Here is a 22,512-nt window from a genome sequence, read left to right as displayed (position 1 = left end):
AATTTAAAAATCATAGTTAGCACTAAGCTTAAAGATGCTAAGTTCCTGGATATTATATGAATCTTAGCACAAGAAAATATAAAGCCTTCCACCAAGCTAAAAAAGGATACATCTCACATAAATAAATTTTCCAACCATCCACTGTCAATCATTAAAGAATTACTCAAGTAGGTGTTTTAAATTTATTAGCTGATGAATCAATCTTCAGAAAGGTAGCCCCATATTACAGCACCACATCAGAAAGGCCTAATTTTAAGAATACAATAATCTACAAGGTGAGTCAAAAAGTAATGCCATTTTGTTTAGGACAGGTATAATTACAAACACAGGAACATGTATCATACATCAAAATGAAGCTGATCCTCTGTGGATCACATCCCTACTTCTCAACATTGTCACCATTTCTCTCAATAGCAATGTTCTACCTTTGAATGAGAGCATGTATCCTTGCCCCATAAAATTCTGTTGACTGTTCTTTGAGCCACTTCTTCACTACAGTTTTCACTTCTTCATCACTGGAATAATGTTTGCCTCTCAAACCCTCTTTCATGGGGCTGAAGAGATGATAGTCTAAAGGCGCTATTCACATGAGCTACTCTGAGTGTAAAGAAGCAGTAAGCTATACTGTCAATATTAAGGGTGTTAGAAGCATGTAGAAGAAATGATTTGTCAATAGAACTGATAAGAGAGATAGGCTTTCATTGCGGCTTTCATTGATTTATGGTTGTTCTTGTTACTACTGAGCCTTCCCTCTGTATTCTGAGATCAAATCCTGGTATGACCAATTTTGTCTGTTGTGGAGGTGCACGGCTTAGTGGTGAGGGTGTTGGATACATGATCATAAGATTGTGGTTTCAATTCCTAGACTGGGAGGCATGTTGTGCTCTTGAGCAAAACACTTCATTTCATGTTGCTCCAGTCCACTCAGCTGACAAAAAGGAGCAAACCTGTGATGGACTGGCATCCCATCCAGGTGAGTAATATATATGCCATGAAATCAGAAAAACCAACCCTTATGAGCTGGTATTACTCAAGAAGGTATCTTCGCCTTTTAAGTTTGTCTATTAACTTTTTGGCATTGATAAAATTGTGTGATATTAAGATCAGTTACTGCTACAGAACTTGACCCACAAAAATTATTTCACTGAACAAAAGGCTTAGTGGCACTTTGTTCATCACTATGTTCTGAGTTCAAGTTCTGCCAAGGTCAACTTTGCCTTTTATCCTTTTGGGGTCAATAAACTAAGCACCAGTGAAACACCGGGGTTGATGTAATCAACTAGTAGTCCCCTTCCCCAAAATTTCAGGCCTAGTGCTTTTTGTAGAAAAGATCACCGTCATTATCATCATCATCACCATCATCACCACCACCACCACCACCACCACCACCACCACCACCATCATCATCATCATCACCACCATCACCATAATTTTGTAAACTATTGTATTTGTTAATCATTAGATTTGCTCCTGTTTCTCAAGCTATCTTTTACACTGGCAGCTTTGCTTGGATGACTATAACAGACTTTGAAGTTTATCTCTATAGAATTCAGAATCAGCACTGAAAGTTATGACATTTCGTAAAGAAATACATCTATGAAAACAAAGCAATCATAGGTAATGGATGTACGTACATATTTCAAGGGTTATTGCCCATTCATCAGCACCACATCCAACTCAACAACAATCCACAAAAACATTGCTTACAAACCCACTAGGTTTAGCAGTTTAACACAACTGACTAGACCAATTTGCTCATGAACCACATTCCTGGCAGCTGGTAGGTATATACTATCTGCTGGCAAGACCACAACATTTCGTTTTGCAACCAAAATATACAATCGTGTATAATACAGGTTTACATGTCAACATGTCTTACCATGTTCTTGAAGTTTGATATACTACTTTAAGTTAATCTTAATAGATATAATGGATTATTATGATATATCACAATTTCTGGTTTTAGTGTGTCTGTACCATATATTTTTGCACTTTATCTATAGCAAATAATTAGTTTAACATATCTGTATCAAATATTTATATTTACTTTACAATTATAAAAAGGGTGTGTTTAAGTGAATATATATTTGCTTATATAAAAAAAATCACACACACACACACACACACACATTAAAATTGAATTATTGTATTCATATATAATAAACCAAGTCAATTGTTAATTTTCATTTGGTTCACTCTGATCATACACAACCATTAACCCTTTCGTTACCAACCCGGCTGAAACCGACTCAGGCTCTTTAGTATAAATGTCTTGTTTTGAATTTAAATCTTTTGCCAAATCTTAGTCACAATTCCTAACACTAGCTTAATGATAACGATGTTATTTTACTAAATTCTTTGCTATATTTAAAATAATAGGAAGAAACACAGAGCATCTCAAAATAAATGCAGTAATGAAAGGGTTAATGGGATGGCTTCCTGCTGTAGAAAATAAAATTGGTTTCCACTTCTATGATGTTTACATCCCTCACTTCCATATTTCTGCATTATTTCTATTCGAACAATTGGACCATTAAAACAAGTACCAAGTATTTCAACAGACTTTAACTCATTAGTACCCAGGGTTCTTTTTTTTTAGTACCAGAAGGATAATCCATCATATTTCTGCAACACCTGTATCTTTCTGAGATATCTTTAGTTAGTCATTAAGATTGGAGTGTCTTTCAAATATTGTAATTAAAATTTTTCTATATTTTTAGTATCAGATAAATTTGTAAAAAAACAAAAAATTTTTGGTAATAAATTAAAGAAAAAAATTTGGTTACTAATGGGTTAATCTCTCATGCAAAACTTTGAACTTCCATACCACACGAGAAACTGAGTCTTTGGTTTTGCTTATTCAACCTTTAAATATACACCTTGTATTTTTTGTTTTCTTTCCACCTGATATATTATGATACTGAAAGTAAGAAACATGGACTGCCACAACCAAACACTGAAATTTAGATTTTACTTACTTTTAATCAGTTGATTTTCTCTTTCAATGCATTTCAGAAATTGTTCGTTATCAAACTCTGAAAGATACAGACAATAATTATATAAGCATAGTCCATCCACATGAAAAGAAAAATATCAAACAGAGTTAGTGCAGTAGTCCTTACAAAATAGCAATTATTTCATATAATAGAAATTCAAAATCATTTCTATAATAATGCCATAAAATTTTGACACTCTGGAAAGTAGTTGTACATACATACATGATGGCTGCCCCCTCGTTATTGAGTATGGCCATTGCACGAGGCTTAATTGTTAACGATGCTGTGATCGAATGTGACTTTTTAGCCCAGCTAAAGATCTACAATGTCTTGTACAGAATTGGCAGCTAAAACCTTTACCAGCAATAGTCGGCTGTATTTGCAATTGGTTTTCATGTACCTTTGGATGTCGTTTAAGTCTTCCCACTGAATTACACTCCCTTCAACAGATATGATTAGTATGGTGTGTAACACCACCACCAGTGGCCTGGTTGTCAATCATCTATCTTGCTTTATGACTACGAAGATGACTCTTGAGTCTAGCTTTACTGAGGCAGGGTCTTGCACAGACACTGCATGTCAGCATCATCGGAAGACACTTACCATCTGGAAGTGCAACAGTGATGCCCTTCCTGGCATCTCTCCTTACTTTCTCATGCACAACTTGATATTTTTTCGTGCACAATCCTTCTCCACCAGCTACAGTCAATAGCTATGCCCTCCCATGTGTCAGGAGAGATGCAAGCATCTCTTAAGGAAGCCTTCAGCAAGTCCTTATACCTCTTTTTTGGTTTGTGTGGAGGTCGTTCTCCTTTAGCTAACTCTCCATAAAAGAGTTGTTTTCGCATCCTTGAATCCTTGATCCTGACCAGATGACCACTCCATCTGAGCCTTTGCTTTAACACAAGAGCTTCTATACTTTCACACCAAGAGCTTTCCAATAATTCAAGATCACTTATGCGATCCTCCCACTTAATACGTCTGAGACACATCTGATGGAAATGTTCCAGTTGCTTAAGTTGGTATCGATATGTAACCCATGTTTCACAGGCATAAAGAAGAGAAGAGAGCACACATGCCTTGTACACCTTTATCTTTGTCTTTCTGCATATATCTGGCCGATTCCAGAGGCGCCTTTCCAGTCTTCCGAAAGCATCACTTGCTTTCCTAATTCTGTATGGAATTTCATTATCCAAATTGCTATATCTATTAACAGTACTTCCCAAGTAGACAAACTGATTGACTACAACAAGTCGTTTACCATACACATAGATAGTTGGTTCATTATACTGTTTACCAGGGGCAGCTTGGTACATGACAACAGTTTTCTTGAAGACTGACTGTCAATCCTACGGCAGTGCAAGCATCAGAGAATGCATTCAAAATGCGTTGCATATCAATCTCTGTGTGTGCTACTAGATCACAATTATCTGCATACAAAAGGTCTCTTATAATAGAGGTAAATACCTTTGTTTTTGCAGCAAAGCGCTTGATATTAAATATGGTGCCAGAGGTTCGATAATGGATGTAAACACCATATCTGCAGTTTCTGAATGCAATACAGAAAACCATCACAAAATATATGGCAAATAGAATATCCCCCTGTTTCACTCCATTTTGCATTTACATAGGCTCCGACATTTTCCCTCTAACATTAACCCTACCCTTCATGTCTTCATGAAAAGACCTAACCAAAGCAAGAAACTTTTCAGGACACTCAAGCTTCTGGAGGACTTTCGACAATGCATTTCTATTAACAGTATCAAAGGCTTTTGTCAGATCGACAAAAACCTAATATAAATCCAGACCCTGTTCCACACACTTCTCCTGAAGCTGTCTAGGTGAAAAGATCATATCAGCAGTGCCACGTCCCACACGAAAACCAGATTGACTTTCTGGAAGAACACAATCTGCAACGTGTTTCAGCAGACAATCCAGTAGTACCCTGCATAATACCTTTCCTACGACAGAAAGCAATGACATTCCCCTATAGTTACCACAATCATTCCTGTTGCCCTTTCCCTTATATAAGACCACCATCACTGTATCTCTCCAGTCATCAGGTACAGATTTACTAGCCTATATCCTACCAAAGAGTGAAGTTGCTTCTGAAGTTTCTCACCACCATGCTGTAACAACTCCACATGTATGCCATCCATGCCCAGAGACTTTCCATTATTCATCCTTGAGACAGCCACTGCAACTTCTTCCAAATTTGGTGGTTCCGCAAGAGCCGCCTTCACAGGTAATCCAGGGATGAGATTGAGAACATCCTCACTAACTACAGACTGCTGATTCAAAAGTTCATCAAAGTGTTTTCGCCACCTTCGCAGAATTCCTTGTGAATCACGAAGAAGTTCTTTACCATCCCTGCTTCAAAGTGGTGTCATCAGAGAAGTTATCCATAAACTTCTCGCAAGAGACCATACAACAGCTTTGTGTTATTGGAATCCGACACCACCTGTATCTCATCAGCCTTCTTACTCCACCACGTATCCCTTATCTGAGAGAGCTTCCACCTCACACATGATTTTAGATCCTTGAGTTCCCTATGCAACACTCCCCTCTCCTGTGGCTTTGCTGACAAATACTGTGACAAAGTACGTCTTTTATCAGCCAATAAATCATCTATATGTTCATCATTTTCTTTAAACCAATCTTGATGCTTTCTTTGTATCAATCCCAATACTTTCTTGCCTATATCATAAACTGACTTTTTAAGGGTCGGCCAATCCTCCCCAATATCTGCAACATTCATTTCTTCTCGTAAAGTTCACTTCACCCTATTACACCAAAGACAATCAACAATCAGTCTTTTAGGCAGGGTAATCTCTGCAGCCCGGATTTTATGTTTTGTGACTAATTTCACTTTTGCCCGTACTAGGCGGTGGTCAGTCCAACATTCAGCCCCACGAAGAACACAAACATACTGTACATCTCGTCTGTCAGGCACCCTAACAAGGATGTAGTCCAGAATATGCCATTCTTTAAAATTTGAAATCAGTATTTATTAAAATGTTAGTTAAAGTATGGGGAAAATACGACAACATACCATAATTTTGTATGAGTTGATCTAGCTCAGGAGAATCCGTCATGCTGCCAACCTGAAAAAGAAACTGTTTTACATTAGATGAATTAAATAAATTTTTTAATATTTTTATGCATATACTGAGTTAGAATTTGGTATTTTCTGGTGTGTTATGCATAAAATTTAGGTGTGGTTGTGTGGTAAGAAGCTTGCTTCCCAACCACATGGTTGGTGGTTCAGTCCCACTGTGTGGTACCTTGGGCAATTATCTTCTACTATAGCCTCAAGCTGACTAAGCCTTGTGGGTGGATATGATAGACGGGAACTGAAAGAAGCCCATTGTGTGTGTGTGTGTGTGTGTGTGTCTTTGTGTCTGTGTTTGTCTGCCACCACTGCCTGACAACTGGTGTTGGCGTGTTTATGTCCCTGTAACTTAGCAGTTCAGCAAAAAAGACCAACAGAATAAACATCAGGCTTAAAAAGAAATAAACACTAAGGTCGATTCATTTGACAAAAAATTCCTCAAGGTGGTGCTCCAGCATGGCCACATTCTAATGACTGAAACAAGTAAAAGAGGAACGGTACTGGATTGGTGCTGAGGGTAGATGATTGGAAGAATAGTTAGAGCATTGAGAAAATGCCTTTCAGTATTTATTCCGGTTTTTATATTCTGAGTCCAGATCCTTTCAAGGTCAGCTCTGTCTTTTATCCCTCCAGGGTGGATAAAATAGGGTTATTATTTTATAGATAGGTGTAATTGCCTCAATTTTGTCCTCTTGAAAATTGTCAGCCTTGTACCTAAATTAGAATTCTAACCGGTTTACTTTGATTTAACATAGAAATAAACAGAAACAGGCTGTTGCCAGTGCCAGTGGACTGACTCCTGTGCAGGTGGCAAGTAAAGAAACACTGTTTCGACCCTGTGCTTGAGGAGACTTATTGAGTCAAGTACATCAACATCAAAATTCAATGGAAATTGTAGTTGTGATCCCTGTGCCGGTGACACATAAAAAACACCATCCAAACGTGGCCGATGCCAGCACCGCCTTGACTGGCTTCTGTGCCAGTGGCACGTAAAAAGCACCAACCGATCATGGCCGTTGCCAGCCTCGCCTGGCACCTGTGCCAGTGGCACGTAAAAAGCACCCACTATACTCACAGAGTGGTTGGCATTAGGAAGGGCATCCAGCTGTAGAAACTCTGCCAGATAAGACTAGAGCCTGGTGCAGCCTTCTGGCTTCCCAGACCCCGGTCGAAACGTCCAACCCATGCTAGCATGGAAAACGGATGCTAAACGATGATGATGAGGAGGAGGGGGAGGCTTAAAGTTACTAAACTAGTAAAGATAGGACAATGAGTTATGTTTGACAATAACTATATGACAAGCAAACATTATAAAACTTCAGTTGGACTATTCCTACATTCTTATCAGACAAAAATAATTAATTATGGATGTTTGCATTTAAATTTTTTAGTTTAGCACCATAATTGGTGACCCCACCAGTGCAGGTGCCACTTAAAAAGCACCCAGTCCACACTGTATAGTGGTTGGCATTTGGAAGGTCATCCAGCAGTAAAAACCACGCCGAAACTGACCCCATCACCACCACCACCACCACCACCACTGTGCGAGTGCCATGTAAAAAGCATTCAGCCCACTCTACGAAGTGGTTGGTGTTAAGAAGAGTATCCAGCCATAAAAACCTTGCCAAAACACATGGCCAGCTCCTGTCAAACCATCCAACCCATGCCAGCATGGAAGGAGGACGTTATATAATGATGGTAAGAAAATGAAGCTAAAAATAGTTGCATTGTATTACATGACTGAGTTATTAACATTCAGCTATAAAAAGTATAAGCTTAATCCTATCAGATCAGCTTAACACATAACAAACATGATTCTCTTAAGTGTATCCAACTTTAACTTCAATTCTCCTAAGACCCAAAGTTTACAGCACAGCACACATTATATAATATCACCAAGCAAACAAATGTCTATAAAACTTCACCCATTAACACAGAACTTCACCAGTTTAATGAACATAAGCCAATACTTATTTCTCAGAGTATAAAATTATTGCAAAGAAATTAAGTCAAAGGAAAATTTAGCACACAACTAAATGAATTCTTCCTTCCCGAAAGTATGTGCATTCTTGATTCTTGTGAAATATATTTCCACTTGCTTGAGATAATGGTCATTTTCAACTAAACTACTAAACTTGGTAGATGGAAATTATTGAAAGTTGTTGTATATGTGAAAGTGTGTGGGTGTAGCTTGGTGTTGGGTTCCCACTGACTTGAAACGGCGATCTTACAGTAAAGTACCATAACTGCCAATTATAAACCCATGTGGGTTTGTTTACATTTCTGAAGAAAAAAGAAACCCTTTTCTCGCACCCCTAACCCAAACCCTGAACCCCCATTTTTGTAGAGCTGAAAACGAGGCAATTTCTACTCTTCTCCTCTGGAAGCCATCTACTCGCAATACCAGAGGGCGCACACTCTCCTACCCTGATGTAATCTCCAGGGATACAGGCATCCAGCAACAGGACCTCCGTAAGTCTATGATGGACCGTGAAGTCTGGCATAGCATAGTAAATTCCACTGTCTCGACCACGGTTGAACAATGATGATGTTGAACCCCCCATATATAAAAAAAAAACTTTATGGAGAGTTACGATCTTCTTCTTCAAATGTAAACAAACACACGTGGCAGTTATGAAACTTGTACCGTAAGATCACCACTTGAAACTGCTTGACCATGGTTGTTATTTTTTTTACATTCCTGTAACATAGCAGTTCACCAAAAGGGACCAATAAAATAAGTATCAGGCATAAATAAGATATATATATATATATATATATATATATATATATTGGGGTTATTTAGTTTGAGTGAACCTTTTAAGGCTGTGCTGTAATATGGCTGCACTCCAATGACTAAAACCAGTAAAAGATAAACGATAAAATCATGTCACATACTGGATTAAGTATGGCTGTGATCTTTATATTTCTGGGTTTTGAATGGAGTCTATTTTCAGAATAATGTATGCAGTTGCTTGTTCCAGTGAATGATTCTTGGTAGATGTTGAAAGTGTTAATTTCAGTTAGCTAATTATTCTGTGTTAAGCTACATTGCTTGATCAAAATAATTGTGATGAATTGGCTATCATAATTCACAATCAAGGCGCAGGAGTGGCTGTATGGTAAGTAGCTTGCTTACCAACCTCATGGTTCTGGGTTCATTCCCACTGCGTGGGACTTTGGGCAAGTGTCTTCTACTATAGCCTCGAGGCCGACCAAAGCCTTGTGAGTGGATTTGGTAGACGGAAACTGAAAGAAGCCTGTCGTATATATGTGTGTGTATATATATATATATATATAATATATATATATATATATATATATATATATATTATATATATCATCATCGTTTAACGTCCGTTTTCCATGCTAGCATGGGTTAGATGGTTCAACTAGATGGTTCATGTACAATTAAGGTCTCAAAAACAGCATTTATTTTCAGATGCACCATTATCAAAGAACACTATTGCAGAACATATAATGCCTGAAAACTTAAACTAACTTAACAAAAATAAAATACATTTCTCTTTAGTCTTTCACTTGTTTCAGTCATTTGACTACAGCCATGCTGGAGCACCACCTTTAGTCGAGCAAATCGACCCCAAGACTTATTCTTTGTAAGCCTAGTACTTATTTTATCAATCTCTTTTTGCCGAACCACTATGTTACGGAGACGTAAATACACCAGCATTGATTGTCAAGTGATGTTGGGGAGACAAACACAGACACACAAACATATACACACCCATACATATATATATATATATATATATATATATATATATAATATATATATATATATATATATATATATATATATACATATATACGACGGGCTTCTTTCAGTTTCCGTCTACCAAATCCACTCACAAGGCTTTGGTCGGCCCGAGGCTATAGTAGAAGACATTTGCCCAAGGTGCCACGCAGTGGGAATGAACCCGAAACCATGTGGTTGATAAGCAAGCAACTTACCACACAGCCACTCTTGCGCCTACATTCTTCCGGCCTTTTCCATTGTGATTGATGAAAGCACTGACATTATTGATGTGGTATAGCTTTGCATTTTTAGACAAAATGCCTCTCTTTTTCCCCAACTTGAGTATCCATGTACCACCACTACAGCAAGACACTTGTTCGTGACCCCCTTTCTTATTCTAACCACTCATAACCTATCACAATGCCACCTTCCTCAGTTGAGGGGTCTTTCTCTTGCAAGTAACTTATATATATATATATGTATGGGTGTGTATATGTTTGTGTCTGTGTTTGTCTCCCCAACATCACTTGACAATCAATGCTGGTGTGTTTACGTCTCCGTAACTTAGTAGTTCGGCAAAAAGAGATTGATAAAATAAGTACTAGGCTTACAAAGAATAAGTCCTGGGGTCGATTTGCTCGACTAAAGGTGGTGCTCCAGCATGGCCTGGTGTTGATGCCACATAAAGAGTACCTAGTATACTCAGTAAAGTTGGTTGGCGTTAGGAAAGGCATCCAGCCGTAGAAACCATCACAAATCAGATAGATACCAGAGGTGGGTTCAATCCTTTAGCTCGCCAGATCTGTCAAATCATGCCAGTATGGAAAACGAACGCTAAATAGTGATGATGATGTATAATGAATGTGTGTGTGTATGTGTGTGTGTGTTCGTGGGTTAAATCCGAGAAAAACTAAGACTCAGTACACGAAATACTGGTGAAGGTAAAGAATACACACATCCGGTGTTAGGGGTTAGGATTAGGGTTTAGGGTTAGAGTTAATGTTAGGATTAGGGTTACACCAAAAACGGGTGGTGTGCGTATTCGTTACCTCCGCCCGAAATGCTTTAGTATTAAAACATTTGAATACTTGTTATTTATATAAAATATTACACACACACACGTATGTATATATGTATGTGTATACGTGTATGTAAACATGTGTAGGTGTATGTACGTATAAGTTTAGATGTATGTATGTATGTGTGTATGTATGTATGTATGTATGTATGTATGTATGTATGTATGTATGTATGTATGTATATGTGTATATATGTATGTATATATGCATGCATGTATGTATGTATGTATGTATGTATGTATGTATGTATGTATGTATGTATGTATGTATATATGTATGATGTACGTATATATATGTATGTATGATGTATGTATATATGTATGTGTGATGTATGTATGTATATATGTATGATGTATGTATGTATGTATGTATGTATGTATGTATGTATGTATGTATGTATGTATGTATGTATGTATGTATGTATGTATGTATGTATGTATGTATGTATGTATGTATGTACGTATGTATGCATGCGTGTATGTATGATGTATGTATGTATGTATGTATGTATGAATATATGATGTATGTATATATGTATGTGTGATGTATGATGTATGTATGAATGTATGCATGTATGATGTACATATATATATATATATATATATATATATATATATGTATGTATGCATGTATGTATGATGTATGCATGTATGTATGTATATATATATATGTATATATATATATACGTATGATGTACGTATGTATGTATGTACGTATGATGTATGTATATATATGTATGTATATATGTATGTATATATGTATGATGTACGTATATATGTATGTATATATGCATGTATGATGTATGTATGTATATATGTATGTATGTATGATGTACGTGTGTATGTACGTATGTATGTATGTGTATATATATATATGCATGCATGTGTGTACGTACGTTTGTATGTAGCAAAATGAAGATTTAAAAGATTTAAAGAGAAAAATCTCATACAATGGTTTTACCGATATTTAAACAATAGATCGTCTATTTGCCTATCATTTCGATCGAACGTATAACAGTGAAATAAACACCATAAAACACTCACACAAAGTTCTTCTCTACACAAAGTTTTGATATCAAACAACAACAGTAACTGTTATCTTTTCCAAAATGTCCAATTCGTCTCAGCGATATCTATCGGGATATTTTGCTTATCGTATTTTTTAAATTTTAATAAAATTTGAAAATACCATTGTAGTTTATATCATGCGATCTTTCATAATGTATTTTTGAGGATTAAAATAAAAAAGAAAGTTATAAAAGAAGTCGTCTGCATTAATGAATACGTATCGATAATAAATACGGAAACAGCCGAATCTTTTTTTTTTCATTTTCGGCCATTTTTGTTGTACGTTGTACGTTGCATATTGTAATATACGATACCGGACATTTATCCGGTTTCCAGAAACCCGGAATTTCCAAATATCCGGAAATGCCGTGCAATGTTTGTATTGGGAAAACTGATTCTGTCTTTGAAGTTGGTTAATATGCATACACTATACTAAAAATAGTTTGTTCTTTATTTCATAAAGTGGATTCATAAAATTGAACATGTTCTGCTTTTGAATTGTATTAATTTGTGCCTGCATCTGTAAAATAAAAATCATGTTCTTTAGTTTTCTTCGTTTATAAGCATTTTACTGTATACATGGTGCTGTATGATATATTTAAGAAGTTTAAGTCGATTAATAAATATCAAACAGACCCTGCTTTTGAAGTATATTAATTTGAATCTCTTAAATACAATTCAGTTCTGTATTTTTCGTAGTTTATAATATATTTTACGTATATTTAGGATGTCTCCAGAAAACCGAGACACTTCGTGTTTTAACCTTGCCGGACAATTTGTCTGGAACTGTATATAAAATTATGGCTCTTTACGTTTTGAGTTTAAACTTCGCTGCAGTCGTTTTTGCCTTTCATCCTTTCAAAAAGCCATAAAATAGAAAGTATCAGTCAAGACTGGAGTCGATGTAATCGATTAACCCCTTTCCCTTAAAACTGATGGCATTGCGCCTAAATCGGAAACCATTATGATTAAATAGACGTCTACGCTGTCTCACGACCTACTAGAAATTATACCCAATTCACCGTTATCTAAAACTAGCAGTATCGCCCGGCGTTGCTCGGGTTTGTTTCGACCCTTTAGAATTGGAATTTTTGAAAAGTAAAAATTTTGCATTCTGTCGCTTGTTATTCTCTTTAAGTGAACATTTTTCTGGTTGAAATACACCGAAAAATGGCGACACAGCAGTCAAAAAATCGTTAAAAAATAGGGATTTTCATAGAAAAAAAGCACCTTTTTCATGTAAATAATTTTTGGTGTTAACATGGTTCGATTTGAATTTTTTCTTCTACGGAATGAAGAGCAAGCCTTCATCTATCATACTTTCAATTTTGGTCAACCTGCGCCGCAGGGTCTCGGAGGAGATAGTGTTAGTTGAAGGCTACCAAATCTGCCATACACAGACAACTTCAGTTTTATATATATATATAGTGATTAGATAGGGACTCACTGGATAACGTAGTCCTACATAGATCCCTCCACCAAAGGCGGGATAGTCACGGTTGAAATGTCTTTAAATATACGCTTGGCTAATCAGAAATAATCTGGGGGTAAACAACAACACCTAAAATATTAAACAGTGTATTGAAAGAGCGTCAATTGTGTTTTGTATTATTTGCTTCAGCTCTTTACACTTTGAATTCGAATCCTGGCATGGTCAACTTTGCCTCCGGGGGTCGATAAAATAAAGTAACACTCAAGTACTGATTTAATCGACAAGCCACAGCTCCAACCCAAAAATTTCAGGCTTTATGCCTATAGTAGAAAGGATAATAATAATTATTATTAAGGCAGCGAGCTGACAGCATCGTTAGCACGCTGGGCGAAATGCTTAGCGGCGTTTCGTTCGTCTTTGTGTTCTGAGCTCAAATTCCACCGGGGTCGATCAATTAAGTATCAGTCAAATACTGGGATCGATGTGATCGACTATCTCCCTCCCTACAAATTCCTAGTAAAAAGGATTATTAAGGCGGCGCGTTGACAGTATTGTTAGCATGCCGGACAAAATGTTAAACAACATTTCGTCCGTCTTTACGCTCTGAGTTCAAATTCCGCTGAAATCGACTTTACCTTTTATCCTTTGAAGTGGATTCGATCCCCCATAGCCACATTTAAATTAACATTTCAGCAGAACTTTTCTCACGGTAAAACGATAGTTTTCCAGTGACAGCAGTTTTACATTTTCCAGATATCTTAGCTAGGCCGAAATAATGTCTTCACCACTTGACCTTTCTAACCTCTTCTATTTCACCAAAAGCTAGAATTAAGATAACAAGACCACCAACTAAATCTATTGTTCTCAACGATATGCCTATCCTTCTGGATAGTTATAAAAGCAAGAACCCCAAGCAAAAATCAGCTAGTCGCTTGGTGACAAATGAGTTAGTCGGTTCGTGACAACTCAATCAGTTAGTTAATGAATGACAATCTCGAGTCAGAGACAGTTACCATCAGTTACGGGGACAGAACGTTAGAATCCTGATCCAAAGCAAGGCAGCTACTAAAGATAATGGTCAAATGGAGAAATGAAATTTACTGTCAGCAGCTATGAAACCCAACCTCTCAGTTTCACTAACTCACTTTGTCTTCTCTGCACATTACCATATCTTTTTCTATGGTTCACTACTACAATACGAACACACAGTCCGAAATTACCTTTTTTTCACTTCGTATGCTCTAGGATTTTATCATCTGCCCGTCGAGGTAAGGCATATTCGATGTAATGGTAAAAATAAATATTTCCTTAAAACTTCATGTTTTGTTCATCTTTCATCCGTTTCATTTATTTCTATGTTGTGTAACAGGTTTGATTTCCTGAATCCATAACCCTATTGTTTACGAATGTAAACTGTTGACTTATAAGACAGTCACCTTGTATTTCTTCATGACTTTTAATCTCTCATCTGTATTATGTTTATTCAATAATGTATTATAGCACCCAGACCGGCCGTCAGAAAACCTTACGCGTGAGTAATTTATAAATAAGTCAAATGAGTGTGTACTTGCATACATTTGTATTGGGTTGGCGCATAATTAATACAGCTTTTTTTTCAACAAATTTTATTCAACAAAAACAATAACAACATGTAAAAAAAACATCTTTAAATGATTATTCCAGAGCATATTCACCATCCACTTAGTCTTTGGACTAAATTTTTACACACTAGGCCACTGGAAGGGAAAATTTCTTTTAATTTTCATTTCCTTTCGATATATATATATATATATATATATTCCCGACCAGACCATCAGATGTTGTTACACATCGCTGGTCACAATGCGTTCGCATTATTTTAGTCTTTGAATGACGCCAACCCGCTGGCTAAGCGAGCAGGCCAACAGAAGAAAGAGTGGTGAAAGAGTACAGCAGGGATCACCACCCCCTGCCGGAGCGTCGTGGAGCTTTTAGGTGTTTTCACTCAATAAACACTCACAACGCCCGGTCTGGGAATCGAAACCACGATCCTACAACCACGATCCGCTGCCCTAACCACTGGGCTATTGCGCCTCCACACACGCACACATACACACACACACACACACACACACACACACACACACACACACACACACATATATCTAGTTGGATGTTTTGCGATCTTGTCCCAGTTTGTATTTTATATGTATATATATATATGCATGCATATATGGGTACAGGACATCAACGGTTCAAACAACATGAAATACGTAAACAAACGGGTTATATACATAAAAAATGGAGTACAGAACAAGTAAACACAGAGAAAGAACCCTTCATCAGTTGTCGGCTGTCTATCTACTCCTCATTTCGAGCATTAAGGGTTAATATGTAACTGTAAATACTTGCAGCGTTACAACTGCTACGATAATTAGTAACTGTTAATTGAAAATAAGATGTGTTATCACATTAGAATTAAAAGTGCAAGAATAAAAGTAAAACAATATTATATCACATTACAATATAGATGTTATTGTTTCACTTTTGACACGTAATACAGAACCAGTCTAGGAGATTGCTCAGGCAAGAAGTCGAAAATATTTTTGGGTCCATGACACTAAGTAATGCATGTGTAAAATTTGAATGAAATCGGTTGGGTAGGTCTCGAGTTTTAGTGATTCACACACAGCCTGAGAGATAAACAGACTGACAGACAGACAGACACACCCACCCTCAGTTTTATATATATATATATTATGTACGCACACACACATTTGTATATATATATATATATATATATATATATATATATATATATGTATGTATGTATACACATAATGTATGGTACACGTGACCCTGTTACATATAGGAGAGGGAGAGAGAGACGTAAAGTGTTTTAAGCAATGATATAGGGAGAGCAACCTCCATTCTTAAGGAAAAAAAAAAAAGCTGAAGATTAAAAAATAATTTGCATTAACCATGCTAGGTTTATAATATCATAATTAGTTCAGCTGGCGTTGATTTTCATTCCACACTCTTTTCCTTCTTGTTGTTTCAAAGTGTTCTAAGTCGGCGGAGTGAAGTACCAGTGATTTCGGAAGCGTGGGTTCGATTCGTATCCCCTCTGCTTAGGTAAATTTTATTTGGTAGTAAGCTAACCTGTTGCCCCGTTTAAAACCCAGTTTAAAAACCATTCCAATTTTGCTTGGGTATCTGAAACGGAGTTGTGTGACACCCAGCTTGCAGTTTGAGGCCACTTTCTTATTTTTCTCCCACCAATCATAGAAATATCTTTACAGGTCATGAGTACTGTCACAATTCGCAAGTAAAAAGATAAACCTCTCCACGAAACAAAAATCCCTCGAGCCACCACTAAATATTGTATTTTATTTGTCCCGCCACGTATCCTGGGTGTTAGCCGATCGGACAAAAAAAGAAAAAAAAAATTAATACATGTTTTTCTAAAGAAGTAAATGTCTCAGTCACGCCTGTTCTACATTTGATTTAGTTTCGCAAAAAGCTGACACGAAAAAGTTTTAAACTTTGTTTATAACTTTATACATAACAAGATTAACTTGCTTATATGACGGAGCACATCAAAAACACGTTTGAAAATTTATTTCTAGTCACACAACTTCACTTCAATTCATTGTTTAAGAACAAAATAAAACGTTGATGCGTAGCTTGGAAACTCTTACGTAATTAAGCGATAAATCGTAATGGTTATATATAAATAAAAAAAAAAGAGAACTTCGTTTTATTTATTCATTTATTTCGTTTTCCATCGACAGTCTTAAAAAAGTTCATGAATGATTGTTGTTGAAAGAAATTAAAGACCGAAACTCGAAATAAAGTTTGAGGTGATGACGTTCATAAGTTTAGTTAGTAGTTATTAAATGTTTGCTTACTACTACTACAAACAACAATTACTACTACTACAACAACAATTATTATTACTACTACTACTACTACTACAACAATTACCACTACTACTACTACTACTATAGTAATACCAAGAGTCCCACCTACCGCCGCACTGCGACCACCATCTACTACTACTATCAGTAATACCAAGAGTCCCACCAACCGCCGCACCGCGACCGTCACTACCACCACCACCTACTACCACTACGTTTTGGTGTTGTCATAATAGTATTTTTTCCTCTTTTTTTTTATTATTTTACTGCCCTTTTTTTTTAAATCATTATTTCAGTGTGTTTATCCTTTCGGTAGGGGCCACATGTTGACGGAATGGAGAGTAGAAAAAAACAACAGCCACGGTCGAACAAGATCGAATTCATCCTCGGAGGTTTATCCTCGTCGGGTGCAGGGCTTTTCACCAACCCACTGGAGGTGGTCAAAACCCGCATGCAACTGCAAGGGGAACTGAAAGCGAAGGGCCTCTACACTGTACACTATCGCCATGTGTTCCATGCTTTCTACACCATTGCTAAAAACGATGGTTTTCTTGCATTGCAAAACGGTTTGGTCCCTGCACTCTGGTACCAGTTTTTCATGAACGGCGTGAGGCTGGGGTCTTTTCAGATTTTCGACAATATGGGTTTTACCAGAGGCAAGGATGGAAGGGTTAGTTTCCCTCAAAGTGTTCTAGCCGGTGCCCTAGCTGGCTGTATCGGAGCCGCCGTTGGAAGTCCATTCTACATGGTGAGTATCGTATTTAATTAACTTCGTCGTTGTTCTCATGTTTTTAATATTATTTTTGATATTTTTGATTCATACAACGCCTACAAAATAATACAGTAGTTATTAAATATTTGAGATTCTTTTACTAGTTCTCAATTACTGGTCTGCAATCGTATTGGGGTGTCATTTTCAATAGTTTAGTCCGGTCATATCGACTCCATTTAAGTTATTTTTCATCGATCGCTAATTCACAGAGCATAACTGCAGTTTAAGGCCCCATCTTGTAACTTTGTTTTTTCATAACACTAAAAAAATTTCTACTTGTTTTTAAATGTTATTCGTTTCCGGTGTAGATTATGATTACGAGGGTGTAGATTATGATTATTTTGGTAACTTTAAACAGTTCTTTTAAAGGACTTTCGGGTCAACTTTTCCTCTTTCTGACATTGTATCATCGTAACTTTTTTTTAAAAATGCATGTTTTTAAATGTATTTTGCAGAAATACGTTTTGAATAGTATAGATAACTTTAAATCTGATAAAAAATAAATAAGATGAATTGGGGAATGATTTTCAACACCTGGGGGAACCAAAAGGAATTTTTGCCCTCATTTGTATGTGTGGAATATGTTTAGAATAATCGTAATCTGTAACCTCGAAAATGTATTCAAAATTTCATTACAATATACAATCTTTAGAAAGAGAGTCAACAAGACACAACAATAATTTTAGAAAAAATGAGTAAGTAAATGAGTGGAAATCGAACCGGTGCGTGTGTTAAGTAATAAGGTACTAAAAGAGAATGTCGCTCCCCAGACAATCAAAATCTTTAATGACGAAACTGCAGGTATGCCAGTTACGGAACACCAGAGGACATGATGTAAACAAGAACACATGTACACTCAAAAAGACAGGACACGTCGATACTACTTAAGAAGAGTGGTCCCGGTGCGCGTACTCGCGCATCCGCGCTAGCTAGTCGTGACTAGTCGATCCTACAACGACTACCTAGCAAAGTAAATAAAAACACAAGATCCAATAAATAATTTTTTTACACAAAGTAAATAAAACAAAAACACAAAGTAAGGATCGACTAGTCACGACTAGCTAGTGCGGATAGTAGTACGTCTAGAGATTGGACTAGTTACAAAATCGAACAAAGATGAAAGGCAGTCAACCTTGGCGAAATTTGAACTCAGAACATAGAGGCAGACGAAATGGAACAACGCATTTTTTCTGGCGTGGTAGCGATAATAATAACAATCCTTTCGGCAATCTTTCGTCTCTAGTAGACCTTTCCGTAAACAATTTTTTTTTTTATATATGGGCTTGCGGGAACTTTTGAAGTAATGGGAGCGAAAGAGACTAAGAGAAAGCGATTGTATGACGAGGGAAGTTCTTTTGAAGTTACCGTGCATGTGAAGCATTGATGTACATGTGTGTGTGTGTGTTTGATGGGGTGTGGGAGACAGACAATATGTTGTGTAAGTGAAGTGCTTCTGTTAGTATGTGTGAAGAGACAGAGTAATGTGTGAAAGAAAGAGATAACTGAAATTTTTTACTCGGTGTATGTGTATATGTATGTATATTACTTCAAAAGTTCCCGCAAGCCCATATGTAAAAAAAAAAAAAAATTTTTACGGAAATCGACGGAAAGGTCTACTAGAGACGAAAGATCGCCCTCAGCTGATACTTATTTTTATTTCTTTATTACCCACAAGGGGCTAAACACGGAGAGAACAAACAAGGACAGACAAACGGATTAAGTCGATTATATCGACACCAGTGTGTAACTGGTACTTATTTAATCGACCCGGAAAGGATGAAAGGCCAAGTCGACCTGCCAGCTCACCGCCTTACTATTATTGTTAGGGCAGTGAGTTGGCAGAATGATCAGCATGCCAGGCGAAATGCTTAACAGTATTTCGTCTACCCCTAAGTTCTGAGTTCAAATTCCGCCGAGGTCGACTTTGCCTTTCAACCTTTCGGGACTTAATCCGTTTGTCTGTCCTTGTTTGTCCCCTCTATGTTTAGGCCCTTGTGGGTAGTAAAGAAATAAGGAGGTGAGCTGGCAGAAACATTAGCACGCCGGGCGAAATACTTAGCAGTATTTTGTCTGTCTTTACGTACTGAGTTCAAATTCCGCCGGGGTCGACTTTGCCTTTCAACCTTTCGGGGTCGATAAATTAAGTACCAGTTGTGTACTGAGATCGATCTAATCGACTGGCCCCCTCCCCCAAATTTCCGGCCTTGTGCCTAGAGTAGAAAAGAATAATAATAATAATAACAATAAAATCTAAAATAGCCTCAGAACTTCGGTCTTCACTAAACCTTGGTTTATCCATAAAACATTTTACATATTTGTTCACATTTCAATCAATATGAAGCACAAGTGATGACAGTTGTGACAAATTACTTAGATTGGAGATTTCAACCATTAAAAGAGCTACATGGATTCTTTCTGTAATTTGCTTTTTAATTTGATACAAAAAAAACCCAAAAAGACAATATTAATTGACATTGACAGAATTAGATCATTCTAACTAGTTGATGATAGCCCTTCAAAAACAGTAGAGGCACGTGGTTTAATGGTTAAGGGTGTTGCACTTGTGATCGTAAGTTTGTGGTTTCAATTCCTGGACTGAGTGATGTGTTATGTTCTTGAGCAAAATGCATCATTTCACATCGCTCCAGTTCACTCAGCTTGTAAAAGTGAGTAATCCTGTTTTGGGCTGGCATCTTATCTAGGAGGAAGATATACACCACAGAAACCAGAAAACTGGACCTATGAGTCTATATAATTTGGGAAGGAGATTTAAAAACAGCAGCTGCTTTTATATGATTTTTTCAATTTTTCATTGAAGCTATTGATACAGGGGACTAACTCAATATATTTTACTTCTGTTTTCTCTTTCATTATGATCACATAACTAAATTCTTACATTCTCAAGAACCTGTTGTACTAATACTGCTGTATTTGATGGCATAAAAGGCACACAAATATATTATATATTTCTTTACTGCTCACAAGGAGCTAAACATAGAGGGGACAAACAAGGACAGACGAAGGGATTGAGTCGATTATATCGACCCCAGTGCGAAACTGGTACTTTATTTATCGACCCCGAAAGGATGAAAGGCAAAGTTGACCTTGGCGAAATTTGAACTCAGAACGTAATGACAGACGAAATACCGCTAAGCATTTCGCCTGGCGTGCTAATGATTCTGCCAGCTCGCCGCCTTATTAGATACATCCCAGCTTCAGCTGTGCATAGTAAAAAAAAATGTTTTTACTATTGGGTTGTCTGGAAAGTTTGTGCTGATTTTTAAAGGAAAGAAAAAGGTCAGTAAGCCATTACCAAAGCTTTACCAGGTGCTCATGAACGACAGATTTTAATAGGTTGAGGCTTTCTGCCAATTCTTGGGTTGTGCAATGTGGGTTATTCTCAATTAATGGCTTAATTTTGTCATCATCTGTAGTGGATGGTTTGCCTGATTGCTCTTTATCAATAAGGCTACAATCTCCAGCTCGGAACCTTGCAAACAGTTCCATACAGTTCTTTTGGATAAAGAAGCATCAACGTAAACTGTGCATATTTCTTTGGTTGCTTTTAAGGTTTTTTTCCCTTTACGGAAAAAGAAAAGCATCAAGTGCCGAAAATGAACTTTCTTATCTTCCATTTTAAAGGGTTACAGAATTAACACAGGTTATAGGAACATAAACCTTCTTCCACAAAAAGATGGCTTAAACTGTGCTCTAAATGGAGGTGTAGTGAAATCCTATTTTATGGACTCAAACATGTTTTAAAATAAGTCGAAAGGTAAGCTACAATAAATCGGCACAAATTTTCCAGACAACCCAATACATTAACACATTAACTGTCACATGTACCACTGGTGGTTTATTGCAAACTTCACACAGCCGTCCTATGCACCATTAGGGGTACATAGGGGTACATTTTCATAATTTGAGAAACTATTTTATTCTTTGACATGGTTTTGAGGATATGTAACCCTTTTTATCATTTAAACCGGCCATATCTGGCCCCAAATGTTTTACTTGTTTTATGCTCAGACTGGCTGTATCTGGTCTCTCACACATACTCTACAATGTCATTCAAACCATAAACATTCACATCATTGAAATCTCAAAGCTACAACTTAATGTATGATTTAATTAAAAATGATAAAAATCATTATCATCATTCAACGTCCTCCTTCCATGCTGGCATGGGTTGGACTGTTTAATAGGAGCTGGCCAGACAGGAGCCTACACCATGCTTCTGTGTCGGTTTTGGTATGATCTTTACAGCTGGATTCCCTTCCTAACACCAACCACTCTGTAGAGTGGGCTGAGTGCTTTTTACATGGCACTCACACAGGCAAATTCAGTTTTGGCATGGTTTTCATAATACGAATGGGTAGGCATTATATCATTATATTT

The 22,512-nt window shown here is 37.0% G+C and overlaps 2 protein-coding genes across 3 annotated transcripts in view; one reads left to right on the top strand and one right to left on the bottom strand.

Moving 5' to 3' along the window:
• The window catches only part of LOC118765693 (uncharacterized protein PB18E9.04c-like), a 206,946-nt gene extending 194,873 nt beyond the window's left edge, over positions 1–12,073 (bottom strand). The window contains exons 1-3 of the mRNA XM_036508073.1: positions 11,990–12,073; positions 6,049–6,100; positions 2,979–3,035 (exon numbers count right to left, since the gene is read on the bottom strand). Of these exons, the coding sequence (XP_036363966.1) occupies positions 2,979–3,035; positions 6,049–6,091 (100 nt within the window). The 5' untranslated portion in view covers positions 6,092–6,100; positions 11,990–12,073. The remainder of the gene's footprint in view (positions 1–2,978; positions 3,036–6,048; positions 6,101–11,989) is intronic.
• Positions 12,074–16,440: 4,367 nt separating this feature from the next.
• The window catches only part of LOC115218095 (solute carrier family 25 member 35-like), a 33,562-nt gene continuing 27,490 nt past the window's right edge, over positions 16,441–22,512 (top strand). Inside the window, exons 1-2 of one of the 2 annotated variants that reach the window (XM_036507811.1) lie at positions 16,441–16,557; positions 17,659–18,090. In XM_036507811.1, coding sequence (XP_036363704.1) covers positions 17,677–18,090 — 414 coding nt within the window. In that variant the 5' untranslated portion in view covers positions 16,441–16,557; positions 17,659–17,676. Of the gene's footprint in view, positions 16,558–17,471; positions 18,091–22,512 lie in introns of those variants that run through there. The other variant, XM_029787881.2, reaches the window with a different exon arrangement.

Source organism: Octopus sinensis, linkage group LG12 (genome assembly GCF_006345805.1).
Source record: "Octopus sinensis linkage group LG12, ASM634580v1, whole genome shotgun sequence".
NCBI lineage: Eukaryota > Metazoa > Mollusca > Cephalopoda > Octopoda > Octopodidae > Octopus > Octopus sinensis.
This window is presented reverse-complemented; position numbering and strand designations above follow the sequence as displayed.